At 37.7% G+C, this 22,532-nt stretch overlaps 1 protein-coding gene across 19 annotated transcripts in view; it reads left to right on the top strand.

Annotated features, from left to right (window-relative positions):
- Window positions 1–22,532, top strand: part of DLG2 (discs large MAGUK scaffold protein 2) — a gene marked incomplete at both ends in the record, with an annotated part of 1,874,976 nt that overhangs the window by 1,404,353 nt on the left and 448,091 nt on the right. For all 19 annotated transcript variants that reach the window (XM_080912637.1, XM_080912640.1, XM_080912639.1 and 16 more), the window contains one exon: window positions 15,695–15,831. In XM_080912637.1, coding sequence (XP_080768763.1) covers window positions 15,695–15,831 — 137 coding nt within the window. The remainder of the gene's footprint in view (window positions 1–15,694; window positions 15,832–22,532) is intronic.

The following is a 22,532-nucleotide window of genomic DNA, read 5'->3' as shown; positions in this document are numbered from 1 at the left end:
ATAGAAATAAAACGGAAAGATCATCATTACACAAATGGACATGGCACTCTTAATCTCAGTGGAAGAGGGTCTCTTAGTGTTGCTAACCTGTCTGACAAGGTACAACCCAAAGCCCGGAATCATGACTAAAAGGCTATATTGCGCTTTCTACTCTATGAAATAAAATACAAAACACTATAGTAGGCAAGACAAAAATATCAGAAGTATTTTCAGCTTCTGTGTGGGTCAGTGGTGGAACATTTATTCAGTGTGTACAAGGATCTGGATACCCTCTCCAACACCACACATGAGAAAGACGGAATGGCAAATATTTAAAGATAACATGCTCAATAAGAAACTCCTAACAGCCAGCTTATGGCTTAGTGTGCAGACACTGCTTTGTTTGCTTACTCATTGAGTTAGCAAATATTGAGAGTCATGTTTCCTAAGCGAAGGGCATAAAGCAGAAGGGTAACCACTTCTGTGTATTACCACTCCAAGCGATAAGCAAAAGAATGGCAGATAAAGGTGGTGGTACATGCAGTTGCTTCAGAATAGTGATGCACTATAACCATAGATAGATCTCCCTAGAGCCTCTTATTCCAGTGTGTCCCCATTCCCCCTGAACCTTAGTTACTCCTTAGGGTACCAAGTTTCATTTTACAATCTCTATGGATTTCAATTTCACCTCTATTTTTCTTGCTACCCTCCCCAATCTACTGAAACACTGAGCCGTCCCTCCTGATTTACTATAAGTATTACGGTATGCCTTCCTCTCTGTTCTTCACCAATATATTTATTAAAAGTCCTTGAAAAGCCTTTAGAGATCTGGGAATGTTCTGGAGCACTGACTAAACCAAATCCTGATTGAATATCCATCTGCCGACAGCCATCTAAATAGCTGTACATCCGAAAATTATAGAACCTACTTCTTCAAAATCATTCGAGCTAATCACGTCAATTGTTGAGATATATTCAGTTTCCATATACTTGGAACCAAGCTTAATTCCTGTCACAGCTGATGCAGTTCTAAATGTATAGATGCCATTAATTATTTTCCCTCTCACACACAAACAGAATTCTTACAGAGACTCTTTACAAGATGAAGAACCCGTGACTCAAGGAATTCGAAGTGTCCCTGGAGGGGCACCATTGGGAAAGTGACAGGTGTAAGAGCCTGGAAGTCAGCTCTATAATACATCTCTTTTCTCTGTGAGATATATGTGTTGTGAAGATGTATGGCGGTATTTAAGATAGTCCGGGAAATAAGCTAGGAGCTGATATATGATGTGACAGTGGTGAGTCATGGTTTCAAATCTGGCAATTCATGTTATATGCTAATGTTTCATCCTTATCTATGCTTTATGCTGTTATAAATGAGTAGAAGTTATAAAGAATTACTATCACATTTAATTCACTATAATCTGGAAAAGGAAAGAAAAGGCAATAGATACACTTTGTATACTGGCAACTATATTGTGTGGTATTTTTTCATAAATTATCATAGTTCTCACCATGACTGAAGGAAGTAGCTTGTAGCCTTTTTCATCCTCCTGTTAGACCTATCCTTAGAAAGCTAACAGTCCTATGTGGCCTCAAGTGCTGGGACCAATCAAGGTTTGTATCTTTAACCTTTTACCATCCACTTAGTCTCTCTGTCTTGTTTTATTTAACCATCCTTCAGATCAGAAAAAAAAAAGTGTATTGAGACTTAACATATATATTAAATATGATCAGCTGTGTCACAATATTTTTGAGAAGCCATCTAACTTGGTTAGAGTATAAAATTAACCTTTGTTTGAGTGTCTGTGTGACACACACTATCCAGATGAAAGGGATGTGAAATTGTCATTCACAGTAAGACAGTTTGTGAGAAGGCAAAGAGAACTGATTGCAGTTGCTATTACTAAAGATCTTAGCTCTGCCCCACAAACCTCCTAAGAGAGCCTCACTTAAGCAGGCATTTCAAACATCCTTTAGTTCTTACATAGCAATACAAAGCTCGGGGTCTAAGCTCCAGAAACATATCCAAACTGAAATACAACCCAAAAGGAGGAAAACTTGTAAAGCATTATATCAGTGCAGAGTATTTTTAATTTGGGCTAATAGAGATTAGGAAGAGCTTTGTAAACAAGATTACTGAACAAAGCTTTGTCTTTGTGGATGGAAACATACCACAGTGCTCCTAGGTACTTTCAGGTGTTTCAGCTTGGTTTCCACAGCAACTTCTCGGCCATCAAGAAAAATCCTCATGCAATTGAAACATGAAAAAAATGGCTTTATTTCTTTGTGATAATATGTTTTTTCTTATTACTTTGTGGGCAGGTATCTTGATGCCTTGAAGTCAGTCTGTAAAGTGTTTAGATATCAATTGTAATGTGCTTGGTTTACAAATGGTCTCTAATCTTAAACTGGAAAATCCAAACTCATGTGATGGTAAGTAGAGGGGTGGCTTTATTACCTAGGTTATATTTTAATTTCATAACATTGGAAAATCTGCCATTTAAGGTATGATAAAATAGACTAGACCACTAGGAGAACATACTTGTAGGAGAAGAACCAAACTGTCCCAGGTCCCGAGAAGAGTCTTGTGGTCTGAGCAGGCTGTCTGGTTTATAACATTCAATGAAAACTGGTCAGTGATAGTCCTTTGAGTGGGTAAGCAGCCAAATTTGTCTTCCCCTGAAAATTCCTATTGTCTTTTTAGGGGAAATGCTCACTGAATGATTTAGTAGACTCAGCCTACAACTATCACTAGATGCCAGCACTGTACTTAACATAGTCTATATCATGCAACCCCTGTTCCTGACCATGCAATTTATTAAAATGGGGGAGGGAGAGAGAATAGCAGAACACATAACAGGCCAGTTTGTGAAATTCCTCCATTTTCTGTACTGCTAAAAATTTTTGAAGAATCTTCAAAAAGCTACACTAATGTTCTAATTAATTTATTTGTTTCAAGTCTTAATTAGATAATCATTACAGATCCATTTGTACAAATCTGGTGTACTCTTCTAATAAATTACATGCTTTCTGGGAAACTTCTTAAAATTTTCCAAAACTTTCTTCAGTTCTCTGACATCATTATTTTCCTTCTTCTTCTTTTTTTTTTTTTTTTTTTTGTTTTTTTGTTTTTTTTTTTTTTTGTCTTCAAAACAAGATTTATTTTTTTTTTAACATGAAAATACATGGAAAATACATTGGTCTCTTATCTGTTACAAATAAGACTCAAATTATTAATCATAACAAGAAGTGTTTCTTGAGATATTTCCATCTACACAAAAGACTAACAGCTTATTATTTTTTTTAAAGATTTTAAACATTTTTTGCTTAAAATTATACATTTTTGTCAGTACAGTTTTTTCAGACATTAAAATAAATTTTACATAAAACCATGTGAATATGTTTTTTAGTCAGTACTTGATTTTTTTCAAGGGCTTGACAGTATGCATTGAAAACATACTAGTTGCAATAAGCGTAAAGTACATGCAAAACAAAACGCAACATGGAAATAGTCAAAGTCTTGTTTTGTGAATATATGTATAGTTTTGGTTTTCTTTATTTCTTGGACTTCATACAGTCTGTGAGTTGTTTCTGGGGGAGTGCAAGCCTCTGGGGTTAGCATCCCACTATCAGTGACTGCATATTATGTCTGTTCTTTTGTGACTGGGTTATCTCACTCAGGATGATCTTCTCTAGATGCAGCCATTTTCTTAAGAATTTGGTTAAGTCATTGTTTCTGAGTAGTATTCCATTGTGTATATGTACCACAATTTTTGTATCCATTCGTCTTCTGAAGGACATCTGGGTTCTTTCCAGCTTCTGGCTATTATAAATAGAGCCGCTATGAACATTGTGGTGCATATATCTTTGTTGTGTATTAAAGTGTCTCTGGGGTATATGCCCAGAAGTGGAATAGCTGGGTCTTCAGGTAGTACTATATCCAATTTTCTGAGGTATCGCCAGATTTCCAGAGTGGTTGTATTAGCTTGCAACCCCACAAACAGTGAAGAAGTGTTCCTATTTCTCCACAGCCTCGCCAGCATCTGCTGTCATCTGAGTTTTGGATCTTGGCCAATCTGACTGGTGTGAGGTGGAATCTTAGGGTTGTTTTGATTTGCATTTCCCTGATGGCTAAGGATGTCGAGCACTTCCTCAGATGTTTCTCGGCCATTCGGTGTTCCTCAACTGAAAATGATTTGTTTAGCTCTGTACCCCATTTTTTAATAGGGTTATTTGATTCTCTGGTGTCTAGCTTTTTGAGTTCCTTGTACACCTTGGATATTAGGCCTCTATCTGATGTGGTGTTGGTAAAGATCTTTTCCCATTCTGTTGGTTGCCGTTTTGTTTTCTTGACGATGTCCTTAGCCTTACAGAAACTTTGCAATCTCATTAAGTCCCATTTGTTAATCTTTGACCTTAGAGCTTGAGCCATTGGTGTTTTGTTCAGGAAATTTTCTCCTGTGCCTATGTGTTCTAAGGTTTTCCCTACTTTCTCATCTAATAGTTCCAGTGTATCTGGTTTAATGTGGAGATCTTTAATCCACTTACACTTGAGCTTTGTACAAGGAGATAAGAACGGGTCTATTTTCATTCTTTTGCATGTTGAGTGCCAGTTGGACCAGCACCATTTGTTGAATAGGCTGTCCTTTTTCCATTGAATGTTTACTGCTCCTTTGTCAAAAATCAGGTGACCATATACATGAGGGCTCATTTCTGGATCTTCTATTCTATTCCATTGATCCACTTGCCTATTTCTGTACCAGTACCATGCAGTTTTCAGCACAATTGCCTTGTAATATAGCTTGAGGTCAGGGATAGTGATTCCCGCAGATGTTTTTTTGTTGTTGAGGATGGATTTCGCTATTCTAGGTCTTTTGTTATTCCATATGAAATTGCACATTGATCTTTCCAATTCCATGAAGAACTGGGTTGGAATTTTGATGGGGATTGCATTGAATCTGTAGATTGCTTTTGGTAGGATGGCCATTTTTAAGATGTTGATCTTTCCAATCCATGAGCATGGGAGATCTTTCCATTTTCTGAGATCCTCCTCAATTTCTTTCTTTAGAGGTTTGAAGTTCTTGTCATACAGGTCCTTTACTTCCTTAGTTAGAGTCACACCAAGGTATTTCATAGTTTTTGTAACAATTGTGAAGGGTACCTTTTCCCTAATTTCTTTCTCCACATGTTTGTCCTTTGAGTATAGGAAGGCTACTGATTTGTTTGAGTTAATTTTGTATCCGGCCACTTTGCTGAACTTGTTTATCAGCTGTAGGAGTTCTCTGGTGGAATTTTTGGGGTCACTCAAGTACACTATCATGTCATCGGCAAAGAGTGATGTTTTTATCTCTTCCTCTCCGATTTGTATCCCCTTGATCTCCTTTTGCTGTCTAATTGCTCCAGCCAGGACTTCCAGTACTATGTTGAAAAGGTAGGGAGAGAGTGGGCAGCCTTGTCGAGTCCCTGATTTTAGTGGGATTGCTTCAAGTTTCTCGCCATTAAGTTTGATGTTGGCTGTTGGTTTGCTGTATATTGCTTTTATTATGTTTAAATATGGGCCTTGGATTCCTGTTCTTTCCAGGACTTTTAACATGAAGGGGTGTTGGATTTTGTCGAATGCTTTCTCAGCATCTAGTGAGATGACCATGTGATTTTGGTCTTTTAGTTTGTTTATATGGTGGATTACATTGATGGATTTCCTTATGTTAAACCATCCCTGCATCTCAGGGATGAAGCCTACTTGGTCATGATGAATGATGGTTTTGATATGTTCTTGGATTCGGTTTGCAAGGATTTTGTTGAGTATTTTTGCATCAATGTTCATAAGTGAGATTGGTCTGAAGTTCTCTTTCCTTGTAGGGTCTTTGTGTGGCTTAGGTACGAGGGTTATTGTAGCCTCAAAAAATGAGTTGGGTAATATTCCATCTGATTCTATCTTTTGGAATAGCTTGGCGAATATTGGTGTTATATCCCCAATAAATGTCTGATAAAATTCTGCACTGAACCTGTCTGGACCTGGGCTTTTTTTGGTTGGGAGGCTTTTGATGACTTCTTCTATTTCTTTAGGTGTTATAGGGTTATTTAGATGGTTTACTTCGTCCTGGTTCAACTTTGGTACCTTGTATCTGTCTAGGAATTCGTCCATTTCCTCCAGATTTTCCAATTTTGTGGAGTATAAGTTTTTGTAGTAGGATCTGATGATTTCTTGAATTTCCTTAGTTTCAGTTGTTATGTCACCACTTTCCTTTCTGATTTTGTTAATTTGGATACTCTCTCTTTGCCCTTTAGTTAGTCTGGCTAGGGGTTTATCAATCTTGTTGATTTTCTCAAAGAACCAACTCTTGGTTTTGTTGATTTTTTCAATGGTTTTTTTTGTTTCTATTTGGTCTATTTCTGCCCTAATTTTGATTATTTCTTGCCGTCTACTCTTTTTGGGTATATCTGCTTCCTTTTGTTCTAGTGCTTTTAGCTGTGCTGTCAGGTTGCTGATGTGAGCTCTCTCCAGTTTCTTCTTGGAAGCACTTAGGGCAATGAGTTTTCCTCTCAATACTGCTTTCATTGCATCCCATAGGTTTGGGTATGTTGTGTTTTCGTTTTCGTTGAATTCTAGAAAATCCTTAATTTCTTTCTTTATTTCTTCTTTGACCCTGCTATCCTTTAACAGAGTGTTGTTTAGTTTCCATGTGTATGTGGGCATTTTGTTGTCTTTGTTGTTGTTAAAGACCAGCCGTAGACCATGGTGATCTGAGAGGATGCATGGGAGTATTTCAATCTTCTTATATCGATGAAGGCTCGTTCTGTGTCCAATTATGTGGTCAATTTTCGAGAAGGTGCCATGGGGTGGTGAGAAGAAGGTGTATTCTTTTACTTTAGGATAGTATGTTCTGTATATATCTATTAATTCTTGTTGGTTCAAAGTCTCCGCTAGTCTTGCTGTGTCCTTGTTCAGTTTCTGTTTCCCTGATCTGTCCACTGGTGAGAGTGGGGTGTTAAAGTCTCCCACTATTATTGTGTGAGGTGAAATGTATTTTTTGAGCTTTAGTAGAGTTTCTTTTATGAATGTGGGTGATTTTTTATTTGGAGCATATATGTTAAGGATTGAGAGTTCCTCCTGACAGATTTCCCCGGTAATGAGTAAAAAGTGTCCTTCTTTATCTTTTTTGATAACTTTTGGTTGGAAATTTACTTTATTCGATATTAGAATAGCCACTCCAGCTTGCTTCTTGGAGCTGTTTGCTTGGAAGTTTTTTTCCCACCCTTTTACTCTGAGATAGTGTCTGTCTCTGTCTCTGAGATGAGTTTCCTGTATGCAGTAAAATGCTGGATTTTGTTTATGTATCCAGCCTGATAGTCTATGTCTCTTTATTGGGGAGTTGAGACCACTTATGTTAATAGATATCAAGGAATAATTGTTTCTGTTTCCTGCCATTTTTGCTTTTTTGGGTTGAGTTGTGTCTGTGTTTTTTTCTTTAGTTTTTTTGTTTAGGAGTTTTCTTGTTTTTACTAGGCTGTATTTTCCCTCCTTGTATTGGGTTTTCCACCTATAATTCGTTGTAGTGCTGGGTTTGTGGTCAGATATTGTGTGAATTTTGATTTGTCTTGGAATATCTTCTTCTCGCCATCTACAGTGATTGATAGTTTTGCTGGGTATAGCAGCTTGGGCTGGCACTTGTGCTCTCTTAAGGAGTGCATGATGTCTGTCCAGGCTCTTCTAGCTTTCATAGTCTCTGTTGAGAAATCGGGTGTGAGTCTGATTGGTCTGCCTTTATATGTTACCTGACCTTTTTCCCTTACTGCTTTTAGTATTCTTTCTTTACTTTGGGCACTTGATGTTTTTACTATTATGTGTCGGGAGGTATTTCTTTTCTGGTCCAACCTATTTGGAGTTCTGAAGGCTTCTTTTATGCTCGTGGTCATCTCATTCTTGAGGGTAGGGAAGTTTTCTTCTATGATTTTGTTGAAGATATTTACTGTGCCTCTTAGTTGATACTCTTCTCCCTCTTCTATTCCTATTATCCTTAGGTTCGGTCTTCTCATTGTGTCTTGTATTTCCTGGACATTTTGGGTTAGGAGCTTTTTGTTTTTTGCATCTTCTCTGGCTGTTTTGTCTATGTTTGCAATGTTGTCTTCTGCCCCCGAGATTCTCTCCTCGATCTCTTGTAATCTGTTGGAAATGCTTGCTTCTGTGACTCCTGATTTCTTTTTTTGGTGTTCTGACTCTAGGGTTATCTCTTTTAGCGCTTTCTTTATTGTGTCAATTTCTGTTTTAATTTCCCTCTTCCATTCCTTTATTTCTTTGGTTCTGTTTTCGTCTCGTTCTTTGAGTTCTTTGAGTGTTTTTCTTGTTTCTTCTTTAAAAGCTTCTGAATCTTTTTGCTTTTCCTCCCTTTCTTGTTTAAGTAACTCTATCAGCGTCTTGAGGCATGTTTTCAGGTCTGTGTCTTCTTTCTCTGGAGTGTTTGGAATTCCTATGTTTGCTACTATCGGAGAGCTGGGTTCTGGTGTTGCTAGATTGTCTTGGTTTCCTTGGGATATACTCTTTCTCTTTCCTCTTGCCATTTTGTTGTCAGTGATATGTTCTTGCCTTTCCCTTGTATCTGGTCTGTGTCCCTGGTACACTTTCCGTGTGCACTCCTCAGAGATCTCTCTACTCCCCAGCAGCCCAGGTTCCGAGTGGCAGCTGGGACAGGCTCTGCTCTGCGTCCTGAAGTCGCCCCCGGATGGGAACAGACGTTCCTAAGATCTGTTCCTGGTCACAGTAGCTCAGCCTGTACGAGCCGCCTTTCCGGCTGGTGGTTGGGCCAGGCTCTGCTCTGCGTCCTGAAGTCGTCTCCGGGTGAAAACAGAAGTTCCTAAGATCTGTTCCCGGTCACTGTATCGGGGAGGACAAGGCAGGCCAGGGCAGGGGGTGCCCTTTCTGTGTGCACTCCGCAGAGATCCCTCTGCTCCCCCCGCAGCCTAGGTCTCCCACTCACCAGTTGCTCAGCCTGTACAAGCCGTCTTTCCGGCTGGTGGTTGGGCCAGGCTCTGCTCTGCGTCCTGAAGTCCTCTCCGGGTGGGAACAGAAGTTCCTAAGATCTGTTCCAGGTCACAGTAGCTCAGCCTGTACCTATTTTCCTTCTTCTTGGTCTTTTCTCATTGTCAAATAAACGGTAGATAGGACAGCCTTTATTGTTCTGCCGTTAGGCTCACAATCCGCATGTTTAGCATGTAATCCTTTCCTCTTTTACTTCTGACCAGCTTTGGATTGTAACCCTCTTGTTTCCTTTGTTACATGTTGTTTGTTACTGTACCAGTAACTGAGCAATATGACAAAGCTTTGAACTCAGCAAAATAATCTCTAAGACAATAAAGCAGAAAGTCAAAGAGGGTTATTGTCCTTCTCTGGCCTCCGTGTGCACACATGGACAGGCACAGAGGCATATGCAAGGTGATCCATCAAAGAAAACAGAAACATAGATAAATTAAAGAAACAAGATAATGTAAGGCAGAATTCTCAATTCGTGGGTCAAAACCCTGCGTATCAGATATTAAGATTATGATTCATAACAGAAGCAAAATTAAAGAAACAAAGCAGCAGTGAAAGAATTTTAAGGTCGGGGGCTACCACAACTTAAGGAACTGTGTTAAAGAGTTGCAGCATTAGGAAGGTTGAGAACCATTGATTGAAAGGTAGGCCTGTCACTAACTTCAGCAGTGGTTCAGACAATGTTATAAATTCAAAGGCATATCAAGGTTTCGAGACCTATGCATGAAAGCTCTGGGTAATTGGCTAAACTGCTCACCTGATGCAACTCATTTGTAATTTATACAACTACACTCACTACAGGAAGAGGGAACATTAAACTAACTTGCATATGGCAGTGTATTTGTAAGATTGTCATTTAAAAAGAAAGACCTGTATATAATAAATATTAACTAGAGCCCCTGGAGACCAGAAGTTCTAGCTACTTCCTAAGCCTGCCACAACAAAGCACTACAAAGTGAACAGTTTAGAACAGCACAGATTTGCTGTCTCACATCCAGGAGGCTACAGAACTGATGTGGAGGTGTCAGCAGGTTGGTTCTTTTCAGAAATCCCTGGGGGAGGAGGGTATTCAAGTCTCTGCAACTCTTACAATCGCTGAAAATCCTTAGTGTACCTTGGTTTATAAGTTTATTCTTCCAACATCAGCTCCCGTCATCCCTTCAATTCTCCCTGTGTAGTTTGGGTCCAGATTCCCTCGTTTTCTCAGGATTAAGCCATACGTCTATCCAGACTACACTCACCTTAAATTGTCTCCATGAGGAAACTGCTTCTAAGCCACCACACTGCCAGGTGCCAAGGGCATTTTGCAAAAGTGGTTCATACCTAGGGGATGCCATGAACACAGACTGTGCCATGTGAAACGAGGAGGATAAGATTAAAGAGATTTTTCAGTATGGTCAGTGGAGTTGGGAGCTATATGTCAATCATTGTTCATGAACATCCTCTTGAAACAAAGGTTGTTGTAAGTTCAAGAAAATATCTTTCAGATAGAAAAAGAATAGCCAATCCCAGAGGAGGGGAAAAAGGAAGAGCAACCAATTTCTTATGAAGACAGATATAGCTTTAGAAATACTTGCTTGCTCCTTTGAGTCAGAGAAAGCAGCAGACATAAAAATGATATGTCAAAAGTTTCTATGACTCACAATATGGGTACCAGCAGAAATGCCTTCAGTGTGGGCTGCTGTAGGCTCATGGTGACCTGCAATAGTCCCTATAAGAAGTTCTGAGCACTGTAGTTTTCAAAGGGCCACTTTTTCAATTCTAAAACTTTGTCTTTTAAATCTAGAAAAAAAAATCCAAAGAATAACCAAATCGGTTTTGACTTTTAATTACAAAGACCCACTGTAAGAAAAGGGATTCATTCATATCAAAAATAAAAATAAAAGGCACATCACTGGTTATTTTAAGCAGTTTTACTTTCTGAATGTAAAGATGTGCCATGACTGTTATCAGTACTGAGCAGACACACGGGTTGAAAGTTTTCCATTCTTCCTTTTTAACTGGCTTGTGTGTACATTCAAACATTAAGTTGCCCTCAGGGGTAGGTGTGTTCTAAGACAGGCCAGCTAGAGTTCAGAACCAATTAACTGTTTCCATTCAATGGAAACATACACAGAACATGCAGAATATCAATGATGCTCTCCATAAAGCAGTAAACAGCCTCAGTGGCAGATCCTAAGTAAGTTGTGACAGAACCAAGCTGTTTCATGATATCAAATTGTTTGGAAAAGCCCTCAGGGGTTGTCCCAGTAAAGTCACATAAAAGGATGGCGAAGCAAGTTATTGAAAGGTTCTCCGCTATCGCAAGGCTCTGTGCTTTACACCCACAAGGAATGCATGGGCACACTGTGATTATGTGGCATTTTTAAGTACTTCATTTTGTCCTGTGCCTCCTAAGCACAGTGTCAGTCTATGCTACCAAGCCTTCAGCTCCATTCCCCGCCTCTCACCGACACCCCCCCCCCTTTGTGTAGGCAGACAACCGCTGAAAGCCAGAACTGTGATCCACTCACTAGCTTCTCTATTTATACAATGAGGAAGACATTCTGTGTTGGAACAGGTCAGTTTCAGGTGTTAGTAAGCTTCGTGAGTTCCTTCCCAGTACCTGTGTCTTCTATGCTAACGTGCATGACAAAGAAAACTCAGGAATACATACAAAGTCTGGATTGAAGCCAGCTTTACCTAATAGACAGAATCCTAAAATTCTACGGGCACATCCACATTTGTCAAACAGTTTACTTGGAGGATTAACTGTTTGAGTTTGGCATGTCTTTATTCTTCATGGGACCCCAGAAATGTTTATTTTACCTACTTTTGTGATTTGATTAAGTAGGGTTTTCTGTCTTAGCTTTCTATGTAGCCAGCTAATAGGAATATTTAGTTTTCATTTTAAAGACCAAAGTGCCCATGGTGGGTGGTATGAAAGTGAGTGATACCACAGAATGGATTTCAAAATTGATTAGGTTCATGGTCTAGAGTTTTGTCCTTATCATGAAGGCTTAAAAATAAGTGACCAATGAGAGCTTTGATTCTCTAAAACTAGTGCTTTTTGTCATTGCTGACTCAAATATTTATAATTCTATTGTACTGCTTTGGTTGCTGAACTTCATCATCCGCAGAAACATGTTGTCCTAGGGATTTTGCTTCTATGTCAGGTTAAAGAAAGCTGGGTTTCATTGATGCAATCATTCAGTATGTCTGCAATTCAGAGGGTGGGTTTGGATCAAATGTGAATTCACTTATGAATTATCTCTTTAGCTAAGATGAAGCTGAAATGCTGAGCCTTCGTTGACCCTTTTCCAGACCTTTTAAGAAGTCATACCTTTTAACACCTCCACCCCGCCACACTGCTCCTGTCAACAGTATTTTAAGTATGACTTTCTCAGCAGCCAAAGGGGCTCAGTGAAAGCGGGGGTTGCATTTATCGAGAATCTATTATGTGTCAATCTCTGTAAGATATAAAGTGTCCACCCTCTTATTTCAGAGGAGAAAACTGAGAAAGGATTTTGCACAGTTGTTAGGTAAAGAAGTCTGGATGAGATGCTGCCCTTGCTGCTACATTTCTCTGCTTAAGATTGGCATCCAGTCTGGGCAGAGTTGGTGGTAGGAACCTGACTTGAGCGCTCCTGAGCCAGAGGTTTGCCTCATATACTTACTGGCTCCAGGAACTGTGCAGTGTTCGCCCCTCACACTCAGTCACCCATCTTCCCTTCAGGGGGAGGGTTTGTTTTTCTTCTAAGAGACCTGTGCCTCTCTTCCTCCTTTTGTAATCATTTGGTGTTTCTCTCACTGGGAATATACCTTCACTGAAACTTTCCTGTCCAACTTTTCTCTGTTTACACAAATATGAAACAAAAATCCATGTCATTGTAGAGCTTAAATTTTCACCAAGAAGATAACTATAATAATGAATGAATATATACATACTCTGGGTCTTTCCACATCAATTAACATAAAGGCAATGCCCCACACCCAGAGCCAAAGGCAAAACTGATTTGACAACTTTCTATTGAAACTGGTTTTCTAGGTGATTCTAGATTGTATCAACTTGACAATTGACTCTAATGAATGGAGTGCATGGTTAAAAATGTTATTTAACAGAAAAATCAGATTCAGGCTTATAGAGAAATTGTTATTTGAAATAAGGCCTTAAAGGAATACTCTAGCCAGTTTATTTCTGTTGTAGCCATGATAAATCTAACAGGGTGACTGCCTTAGTCAAAAGGGACAGAAATTCGCTATAAGCTACATAGAATAGATGGGCATTAACATTTATGCTCATAAGACTAGCTCTTGCAAAGTGGAGAGTGAAGGGTCAGGAACACAAGTCTAGCTTTGGCTTCATAAAGAGTTTGAGGCTGTCCTGTGCTCCATATAACCCTGTCTCAAATCAAGAACACTATATAATGTATTTAGGAGATGTTAGTTGTATGAATGAATGTGTAGATGGATGGATGGATGGATGGATGGATGGATGGATGGATGGATGGATGGATGGATGAGGATATATCCAATCTTACAACATATATGGATATTTTTACCTGTAAGTAAACTGCTTTTATTTATATAGGCAGAGTTTCACATTCCATACCATTCTGAACTGAATATGTGGAATAGGGCTAGGCATCATAAGCATACCTGTTTTTAGTTCCCAGGAGGCTGAGGCAGGAAGGTCATGAGTTTAAGGACAGACTCAAGACACAGTGGAACCCTGTCTGAAAGTACAACAATCATAAAAAGAATACTACCTGAAAATATTTGAAAGTTATTCAGTGAGAGTTTGTTTAACATATATTCATCTATCACTAAAATGTGAGAAACGTTTAGTAATCTCAGAGTCAGGTGCACTGAAAACAAAGGACTTCACCTAGAGTAGGGTCATTAAGTAAAAAGAAGTACATAAACCTAATCTCAAAAAAGGAGGGGAGGAAACAGTTTTCAGCGGCTGTATTTATGTCCAGTGTTCATAGTAATTTCATGGTCTTTATAGAGACTTCAACTTCAAATGTCAACTCTATAGTTATTCTCTTTGTGGGACTTAATCTTCTTTATGGTGCTAATGTGTTCCATAGCTCTCAGGAACCGAGACTGTCTTTGGCATTTATTGCTGGTCTAGTGGATGTAAATCAGAGCTCTTAGATATGTGTTTAACCTTTTCTTTTCTGCATTTGGAATGACCTCTGTTGTGCTACAAAAGCAGTAGACACCATGTGAAAATGCAACTGGTGAAGGTATATTTAAAAATGTTTTCATGCTCAGTTAGCCAATGACAGCACAATGCTCAGTTACAGTTTTAAACAACCTGAGCTAAGGTGTGTTTTAAAGTTCTTAGGAAAAGCCAGTTTATAAACATTTTATTTATTCTTTGGTCATTGCTTTAAGTCTTAGGAAATGAAATGTATTCATGGTTCTGTGGGGGTGTCAAGCACCAATAAATACATCTGTCCTACATGTACTTTATGCTTATGGTAACTAGTGGGATTTGAATGCATGCTATTGAATCTCTAAAAGAATTACCAAAGGCTTTTTAAAATCTATACACGTATCTCTCTTCTTTAAATAAAGTTGTGAGAAAAAAAAGAATAATAACTCAGTTCAGTAGGAAATTAAATAACACTTTTAAAATTGTTCTATCAATCTGGGACTAGTTTCCATTATTTAAATAACTATTATAGTTTGTTTAATAAAACCATTGCATTTTTAATATAATTCTAGGGCGTAAGTTTATAATTCACTAAGTTTTCATTTTGCTATTATTTATATTGTCTTCAGAGAATATATTTAATTTACTCTATATTAACGATCAAAAACATAATGAAATATATTAATGGTTATAAACACATTTTTATTATTATATAAACTGTCAAAATTGTTATGACAGATTTACCAGTTATTTAATGTGTGTGTGTATGTGTGTGTGTGTATGAGTTTGTGTGTAAGCTAAGAAACACAAACTTTTGTGTTTAATTCTAATGGGCTTCAATTACTCCTTTCAAGTAATTTTTAGTAACTTGCATGTTATTTTTATATGTACTTTAACTATATGAGTTAATAGTCAACCATATTTACTTTAACTATATGAGTAGATAGTCAACCATATTTACAAAGGGTCTATGACTCTTTTTTTACAATTACTTTACAGTTAGCAGATCATTTTGCTCTTGCTGAGCTTAACTATTTACATAGTTAAGTAAAAAGAAGCATTTTTTCAGACCAGAGTAAAACTCATTGCTTAACATATAAGAGTCCATGTTTAAAATGACCTTATATTTTGGCCATTCATCATAAAAGGAAAAGAGAAGATGTCTTATTTATTATTCTTGAAACTCTAAACACAGAAATACAACTCTGACCTTAAAGGGGATAAAGGCCGTATCCCTTGCTGTATCTGTGTTCTGACCAGTTAGTCATCATAAACTCATTAGCTGGAAATAATAGTGGTTGATGCTCAGTCATCAAATAGAACAAAACTAAAAATCCACATATGATTGCCTAAAATATTTTCCTTTGTTTTTTTTTTTTTTTTTTAGCAAAAATCACTAAACCCTTCAAATATTTAAAGACCAACATTGATTCCAGTAGAATCCTTGAGGCAATTTATTAGAAAAAATGTACTAATTATTTGTCAGTTGTTGATATATAGTTAATTGTGTTTGTTTTTCATTTTATGTTCCTCTCCTCCAGGTTTAGGCTTCAGTATTGCTGGCGGGGTGGGGAACCAGCACATTCCCGGAGACAACAGCATTTATGTAACAAAAATTATAGATGGCGGAGCTGCACAGAAAGATGGAAGGTTGCAAGTAGGAGACAGGCTGTTAATGGTGAGTGTGATCCAAGCAAAACTGTGTACAAATGTATGAGCTTCTTCTTTCTCCCAGTGTGACTGTCTTAACTTGGGAAGCTACAAAACAACAAAAATTTATTTTTTTCAGAATTACAAAACTTATTACTTTATTTTTACTAGGGCACTCCTCCAGGTGTGTATTGGGCTACATTGTGAGTACCTCTCACATGCCAATTCAATGTGCTCTTGCTGAATGAGAAATAGACTCTTCTTCTTCTTCTTCTTCTTCTTCTTATTATTATTATTATTATTATTATTATTATTATTATTATTATTATTATTCATGGCTAGCAATATTATCAGATTATGACCTTTTCTTTAACTCATTTAACTTTCATTATGTACCTATGCAGCAATGGATATCAGCAACCAGCTGAACTGCAGAAAGGAAAGGGAGTAGAACTCAGAGAAAGAATGGAAAGGCCCTACTGGGAGGGAAGCATGCTTAGATATTTAGCCAGTATCTAAAAGAAAGAGAGATAAAGATATAAAAGGAGAGCAGGCAAACTTAACAGTGCAACATGATGAATGTTTCATGACCTGTTACATCCCAGACAGGGCTTTTTCCAAAACCCTCCTGCTCATTAAGGAGATAATTATTCCTCCCATTGCTTTCTGAATTCATCTCTATAATATGGTATATATTGAGTTTCATAAACTCCTTATGCTTCTTTATAAGGTAACATTTATTTCCCATGACAGAAGAATTTGTAAACAAAAAGAAAACGGGTATAGATATTTACTAACTTATCTATCTTTCTATCGTTAAAGTTGTAAAGAATTGGCTTTGCAGACAATGCAGTCCAGCTGTCCACACGTGTCCATCACCTAAAGTCATACTTACATCACAATATAAAATGTTCATGTGTGAGAAATGGCATTCATTTTGTTGAATCTGTCAGTCAATTCTGTCTCTCCTCCTTTTGCTTTTAGTTTAGTTAGTAGTTTAAGTATTGGTTTAGTTAGTAGTTTAAGTGTGAGTGTCTCATCCAACTACCATTGAACACAGAATAACTAGTCTTTAGGAAGAACCTCCTCTGTTGAGAAAATATCAAGTCAAGTTACATAGGGAAAAATAAGAAAGGAAGGAAAGAAGACAGAAAGGAAAGAAGGATGGGAAGGATGGAAGGAAGGAAGGAAGGAAGAAAAGAAAGAACAAAGAAAGGAGGAGACAGAGAAAAAAAATCACCAATAAGACCTTTGGTCAAATTTGCTACCCAAGATTTCCAAATACTTTATCACTGCTTTCAATCTCAAGAAGATGTGAAACTTTGGTTTCTTTCTATATTTTGGATATTAGTCTTGTAATGTGTTTTTTTTCAAATGAGAAAAAATATTTTCGGTACTTAAGATATGAATAACTTTTGCTTATAACAAAAACTTAATTACTTAAAATGTCAACATTAGAACAAAGTGTAAAACCATCTTCTACACAGAAGAAGAGGAAACTCATTTTTATGCAGTGGCTGCCTTTGGACAAGCTACATCTTTTGCATAATCAGAATTCATATGTTACTTTCCTTTCATTTCTTCTTCTGATGCCATTGTGATATCATGCTAGACTTCTCTGCTGATTTCCTGAAGCAGGGACGAAATCGGTAGACTTATTTCTAAATTCTAAGAAAAAAAGGCCCCTACATCCATATAATTCCACCAACAATTTTTTCAGATGACATGATATTCTTTCACAATCATTTTAATATTCCTTGTAAATGTAATAATATCAAAGATAGCTATGACATAATTTTCCTGTTCTGAGTGTTAAGGAATGAATGTGTTTTTTAAAATGAACCTTCCACAATAATAGTTCTCTTCCGTCCTATATAAGGAAAACCATAATTAGTACTTCCAAGGCAACTGGCAAGTGGAATCTGGGAATGAAAGAAAATTGCTCACTTTAAAATATTCTGAAAGAAAAATATGCCCTGATAGAGAAATACAAGCAACAAAATAATTAGTGACAGGACCCAGAACACCTATTATCTTACTTCAGCCCCCAAGGTCTCTGTCACTGTCCCCACTCCACTCAACCCCTACTTTATAATGTCCTTTTTCCATACTTTTTCATTCTTCTCTTCACAAAGGAAGTGCACATGATTTAGACTCTATGACTTACCAGCTGCAGCATTCTAAATATGCCATTCTTTCCACTTCCTTCTTTTGGTCCTTAGGAGAATGTCCCCAGTGTATTACCCACTCAGAGTTCTTTAAGTACACCAGCCTGAAAATGAAACTCCACAGTGGACTATGGCTCAATAAAAGAGCTTGCTTAGCAAAATCCTAAGAATGGCAACAAATAAAAAGTAGTTTATATTGAACTCCCATTACTTTCCTTAGGCTTTGTGTCTACATATCTACAGTTCTGAAAGTCTCCAATCACTGAACCTGAGACTGCAGCCTTGAAAGAGCAGGCATAGTCTTAATAATACTCCCCTCCCAACACACACACACACACACACACACACACACACACACATACACACACACACACACACACACACACACACACACACACACACACGTTTGATAATATGTTGGGTATCTCCTGATTCATACTTTATAGAGTATACATTCCCTATAAAGTAAGAAAGTTTTCATGTTTCAGAATTTAAATCTTAAATGTCATCTTTGGAACCTCACAGTCTCACAGAAAATTAACTGTGTGAAGTGATCTTTCACTTCTGATGGGGCTCTTTAAGAGTGAAGAATGTAACACTTCTCCACCTATACATATTGGATACTACCATCTTTTTTCTCTCAGATCATTGAAAATTATTCTATCTCCCTTTATAGTCCTGCCTTTAGAAATGGCAAGGATCGGACCCATTTTCATAAATATGTAGAAGTTTGTACTGCCATATCTAAACTGCCCAATCATTAAGGATGATTGTCACATTCCTCTCTCATTTCTGAAGTACTTTTGTGTTTTATAAAGAGCAGTATAGTGAGACAGGAGGGAGTACTTTAGCAGTCTGGCCAAGGTGTCCCCCTAAACAATAAAGCCATGCAACAGACCTAGCATGTAGAGAGTTTATTGGTGGAAAGTGAAGGCAGACTGGAAAGGGGGTAGAGACAGAGATGGGAGGGAACAGCTGGGGACACATGAGAAGAGACTGAAGGTGGAAAGAGAAGGAGGGAGACAGAGGGAGATGGAGAGAGAAACCAGAGACCAGCAGTCCTTATACAACAGGTTGGGTGGAGCCTAGAGGAATCGCCAACTCAGGTGGGAGAAGGAAGGGTGGGTAGGGGAGCACCCTCATAGAAGCAGGAGGAAGGAATGGGATGAGGGCTTGGGGAGGGAAAACTGTGAAAGGGGATAACATTTAAATTGTAAATAAATAAAATATCCAATAAAAAATGAGGAATGAGAAAGGGGTTGGGGAGCAGAAGTGAAGTCCTATTCTTTAAAATATTTTCTGCTGACTTCGGGCATTCGTTCTGTCTTCTGGGAACCTAAGAAAAATTGAGACGGTCAAGTTCTGGGAGAGCTGGCTGTTTCTTTGCTGTCCAGAGTCGGTGGGACTGTCTGAGGCTAGGAAAGTACAGGCACAGTAGAGGCACCTGTGGGGCTGCTTCTCTGGATGAAGATGCTGAGACACATGAACATATTAGAGGCAGAAGTAAACTTAAGTATGATCGGGAGAAAAAGTTCATAAGTGTGCATTTGAAACCGTTAGCCCTGTAGTCTGGGTGGCTAGGGGAGGGGAGTCCTAAAGCCAGGGAACTGGAGGAGAAGTTCCACCCCCTGGAATAAATAACAGTTGGGCAACTTAGGCTATTAATCAAAAGGGTGCTTATGCCCTAGAGCCTACAAAATTTTTTTAAATCTTTTTTAAATTTACAAAAGAGATAAATTTGTTCACAATATAAATGTTTTTTAAGGTGAGCTCAGGGAAGAAAAAAACTTTCCATAGAGCAGAAGGGGCAAGACAGGCTTTTCCCCTTCTAACCAAAGGACTGAATGTACATAAATTTAGCACACTAAGTAATAGTTTTAAGTCTATATTTAAAAGGCAATCAAAGGAAACTTAAAATCTGAACTGATTATGATGATAGTTGATAATATTGATTTAGCATAAGAAATATCTTTAACTGTAGTTAAAAGACAACCTAGGGAAACTTAAAATCTTGAACTTGTAATTGTGAAAGTCAACCATATAATGGAATGTTTTACTATAGTTCAGTGAATAATGTATCAGAACTCCATTGATTAACGTTAGAACTCTGAACTTTCAAACTCTTACTATAACAGTGACTTCGCAAGGGGAAGAAGTTTGAATCATGTTTGCACCTTAAATCATTTTCCCATCACCATCTACGGTTTGGTCTTATGTTTTGTTCTCCAAAATTTATATCTTATCATTACCAATCTCAAAATGCCTTCCTAAACCCTCAAATATTTTCTTAGATCCTCATAACTGAAGCCTTCATAGCCTCAAAACTTGCATAAAGTTTCCATCTTTTTCCATCTGAGTATTTACCTTAAGACACAAGTGCTTGATCACTGAGGAGCAGTCACTTCAAACTGAGTTTTTTATATAAGGGAGTAGCGAAAGGTTAAATTAGAAATGTGTATCTTCCATCGTGAAATCTGTGAGCAAGTAAAACTTGTTAAAACGAGATCTGGTAGTCTTAACTAGTGAAGGAATTGACGAATGAGCTAACATGGCATGGATCACCTTGGGGTAAGTAGTTGCCTGATCTTTAGCTGTCAAGCTACAGTTAGCTTAGCCATCATGTAATCATGGACCTGAGAAGCATAAATTATAATCTAGATGTTATATCTTAATTATATTGACAGAAGTTAGTCTATAGTGCATTGCCTAAACGGTTCTCCCAAGTTCCTGTGGTCACCATTGCAACATAGGCAGAGGCAGTCTGTCCATCCGGCCTAGAGGACGAGAGGCTTTTCTATGGAGGAGGAACTAGAGAGAGATTACTTCGCCTAGTCTTTTGCCATATGAGACATTTAACTCCCTGGGTATCCTCTGCTTGTCCACAGTTCAGACAAAGCTGTGGCACGTACAAAGGCCCTGGGGCAGCGTTTTCCAGCAGTTGTGTCACAGTAGAGGTGGAGTTCTCTCTAGGTGTGCCCATATCTTCTTGGAGACCTTCTTGGAGACTGTTAGGATTTAGGAGTTTCCATATGTCATAGCAATTTTAAACATTGAATGCCATGTTCAGCAGATCTCTGACAGGAGTGAGAGCTAGTATCTATTAATTATCTATTAAGAGTTAGACAATCTCTGTGTTTTTCTGGTTAGGTACCTGCTGAGTAGAACCTAAAGGAATTGCTAATGTTTATTACCACACATTCATTTATATATTATAAATAAATTTTCACTTAAAAAAAATCTTTGGGTTCCTTACTATCATCTATTTTCCACTTTTAAAGATTTAGGCAATCTTGTATGGCCTGAGCTTATCACAAATTATGCTGTAAGGAGGAATTATATTGCCCACTTTGTCACAAGCTTATAGTGTCTGAAGTGAGGTTATATAGCCAGCCTGTTGTGTGTTTCATGGTTACCCAAATATTTGGTATATATTGTATATTTCCATGTGAATAATTTTAATGTCCTTTGCATCGTGGCATTAAAACTTCTGTTTGTTTGTTTAATTGGATGCCAGAGATAGCAGATGTTTGCGTTTATACTGGAAACTTATGGTTAAACTCTGAGTAAAGAGATTATTACTTGGTCATCTGGAACATCTTGAAAGAGCTGGTCCAAAGCTGGCAACATTAAAGTTTTGTTTTTTTATCTTTCATTCGTTTCCATACACTGTTTCTTCTTAAGCCTTAGCAAGATGCTCCTCAGAGCCAAAAATATTATAAAAGTGTAGTCATTTTGCCATTTCTGCATAATACCAGAGTCTTAAAATCTAGTGTCATTTGTCATTTTTACAGCAGTAAGATTCCTTGTTGGGTGTCAAGCTCCTTGTCACATTATAATTTAAGGTTTAAAAATCTTACACTTTCCCCTCTATAACCTCCACTTGACATTTAAAGAAAAAATGTCAGTAGGAGAATTTATACACTTTCTCAGAGAATGAATTCATCTCTCCTTTCCTTAAAAGGGAAGTCGTAAAGGAAAGGGAGGATGATAAATGCACTGAAGTCAAGTGGAAAAACACTGGACTCAGCCTTTGAGGAGCGATGTATTAGTCATGGGCAGACCCTAATCTACCAAGTCACCGTGGGCGTGCCAGGAGCATCTTTGTTCATCTATTTTGATTTCTGTACCATAGCATCATTGTGTTAGATTAGCATTTCCTAATATGTATTTTTAAGTTCTAGTACCATTCCTATGTTTTATTAAGGGACTCTAAAACCATAGAAGGCTGAAAATTCTAAAACACGTATGTGACTCTATTGCACCTCCTGAACAAACATATAAAAAGCATATTAAAACAGAATATAAAATATTATAAACATGTGAAAATCAACATATAGATAGCATACATTACAAAGATCTTTGAAGTACTCAACTAAAGAAATGTTTTTACTAACTCTATCCTTTTCAACCTTATTTATCATGGAATACTTGTGTTAAAATGATGCTTATAAAACACTCACAACTAGAACATACTCTGAGAGGTCTTTCATTTTATTCCTATACTAAGGATGTTGTAATGACATAAAATAGTTTGGCGAGTAGGAAAAATAATCCTTTTTTC

Source organism: Micromys minutus (genome assembly GCF_963924665.1).
Source record: "Micromys minutus genome assembly, chromosome: 2".
In the NCBI taxonomy this organism is placed as follows: Eukaryota; Metazoa; Chordata; class Mammalia; order Rodentia; family Muridae; genus Micromys; species Micromys minutus.
Note: the sequence above shows the minus strand (reverse complement) of the source record. Positions and strands in the feature narration are given on the sequence as shown.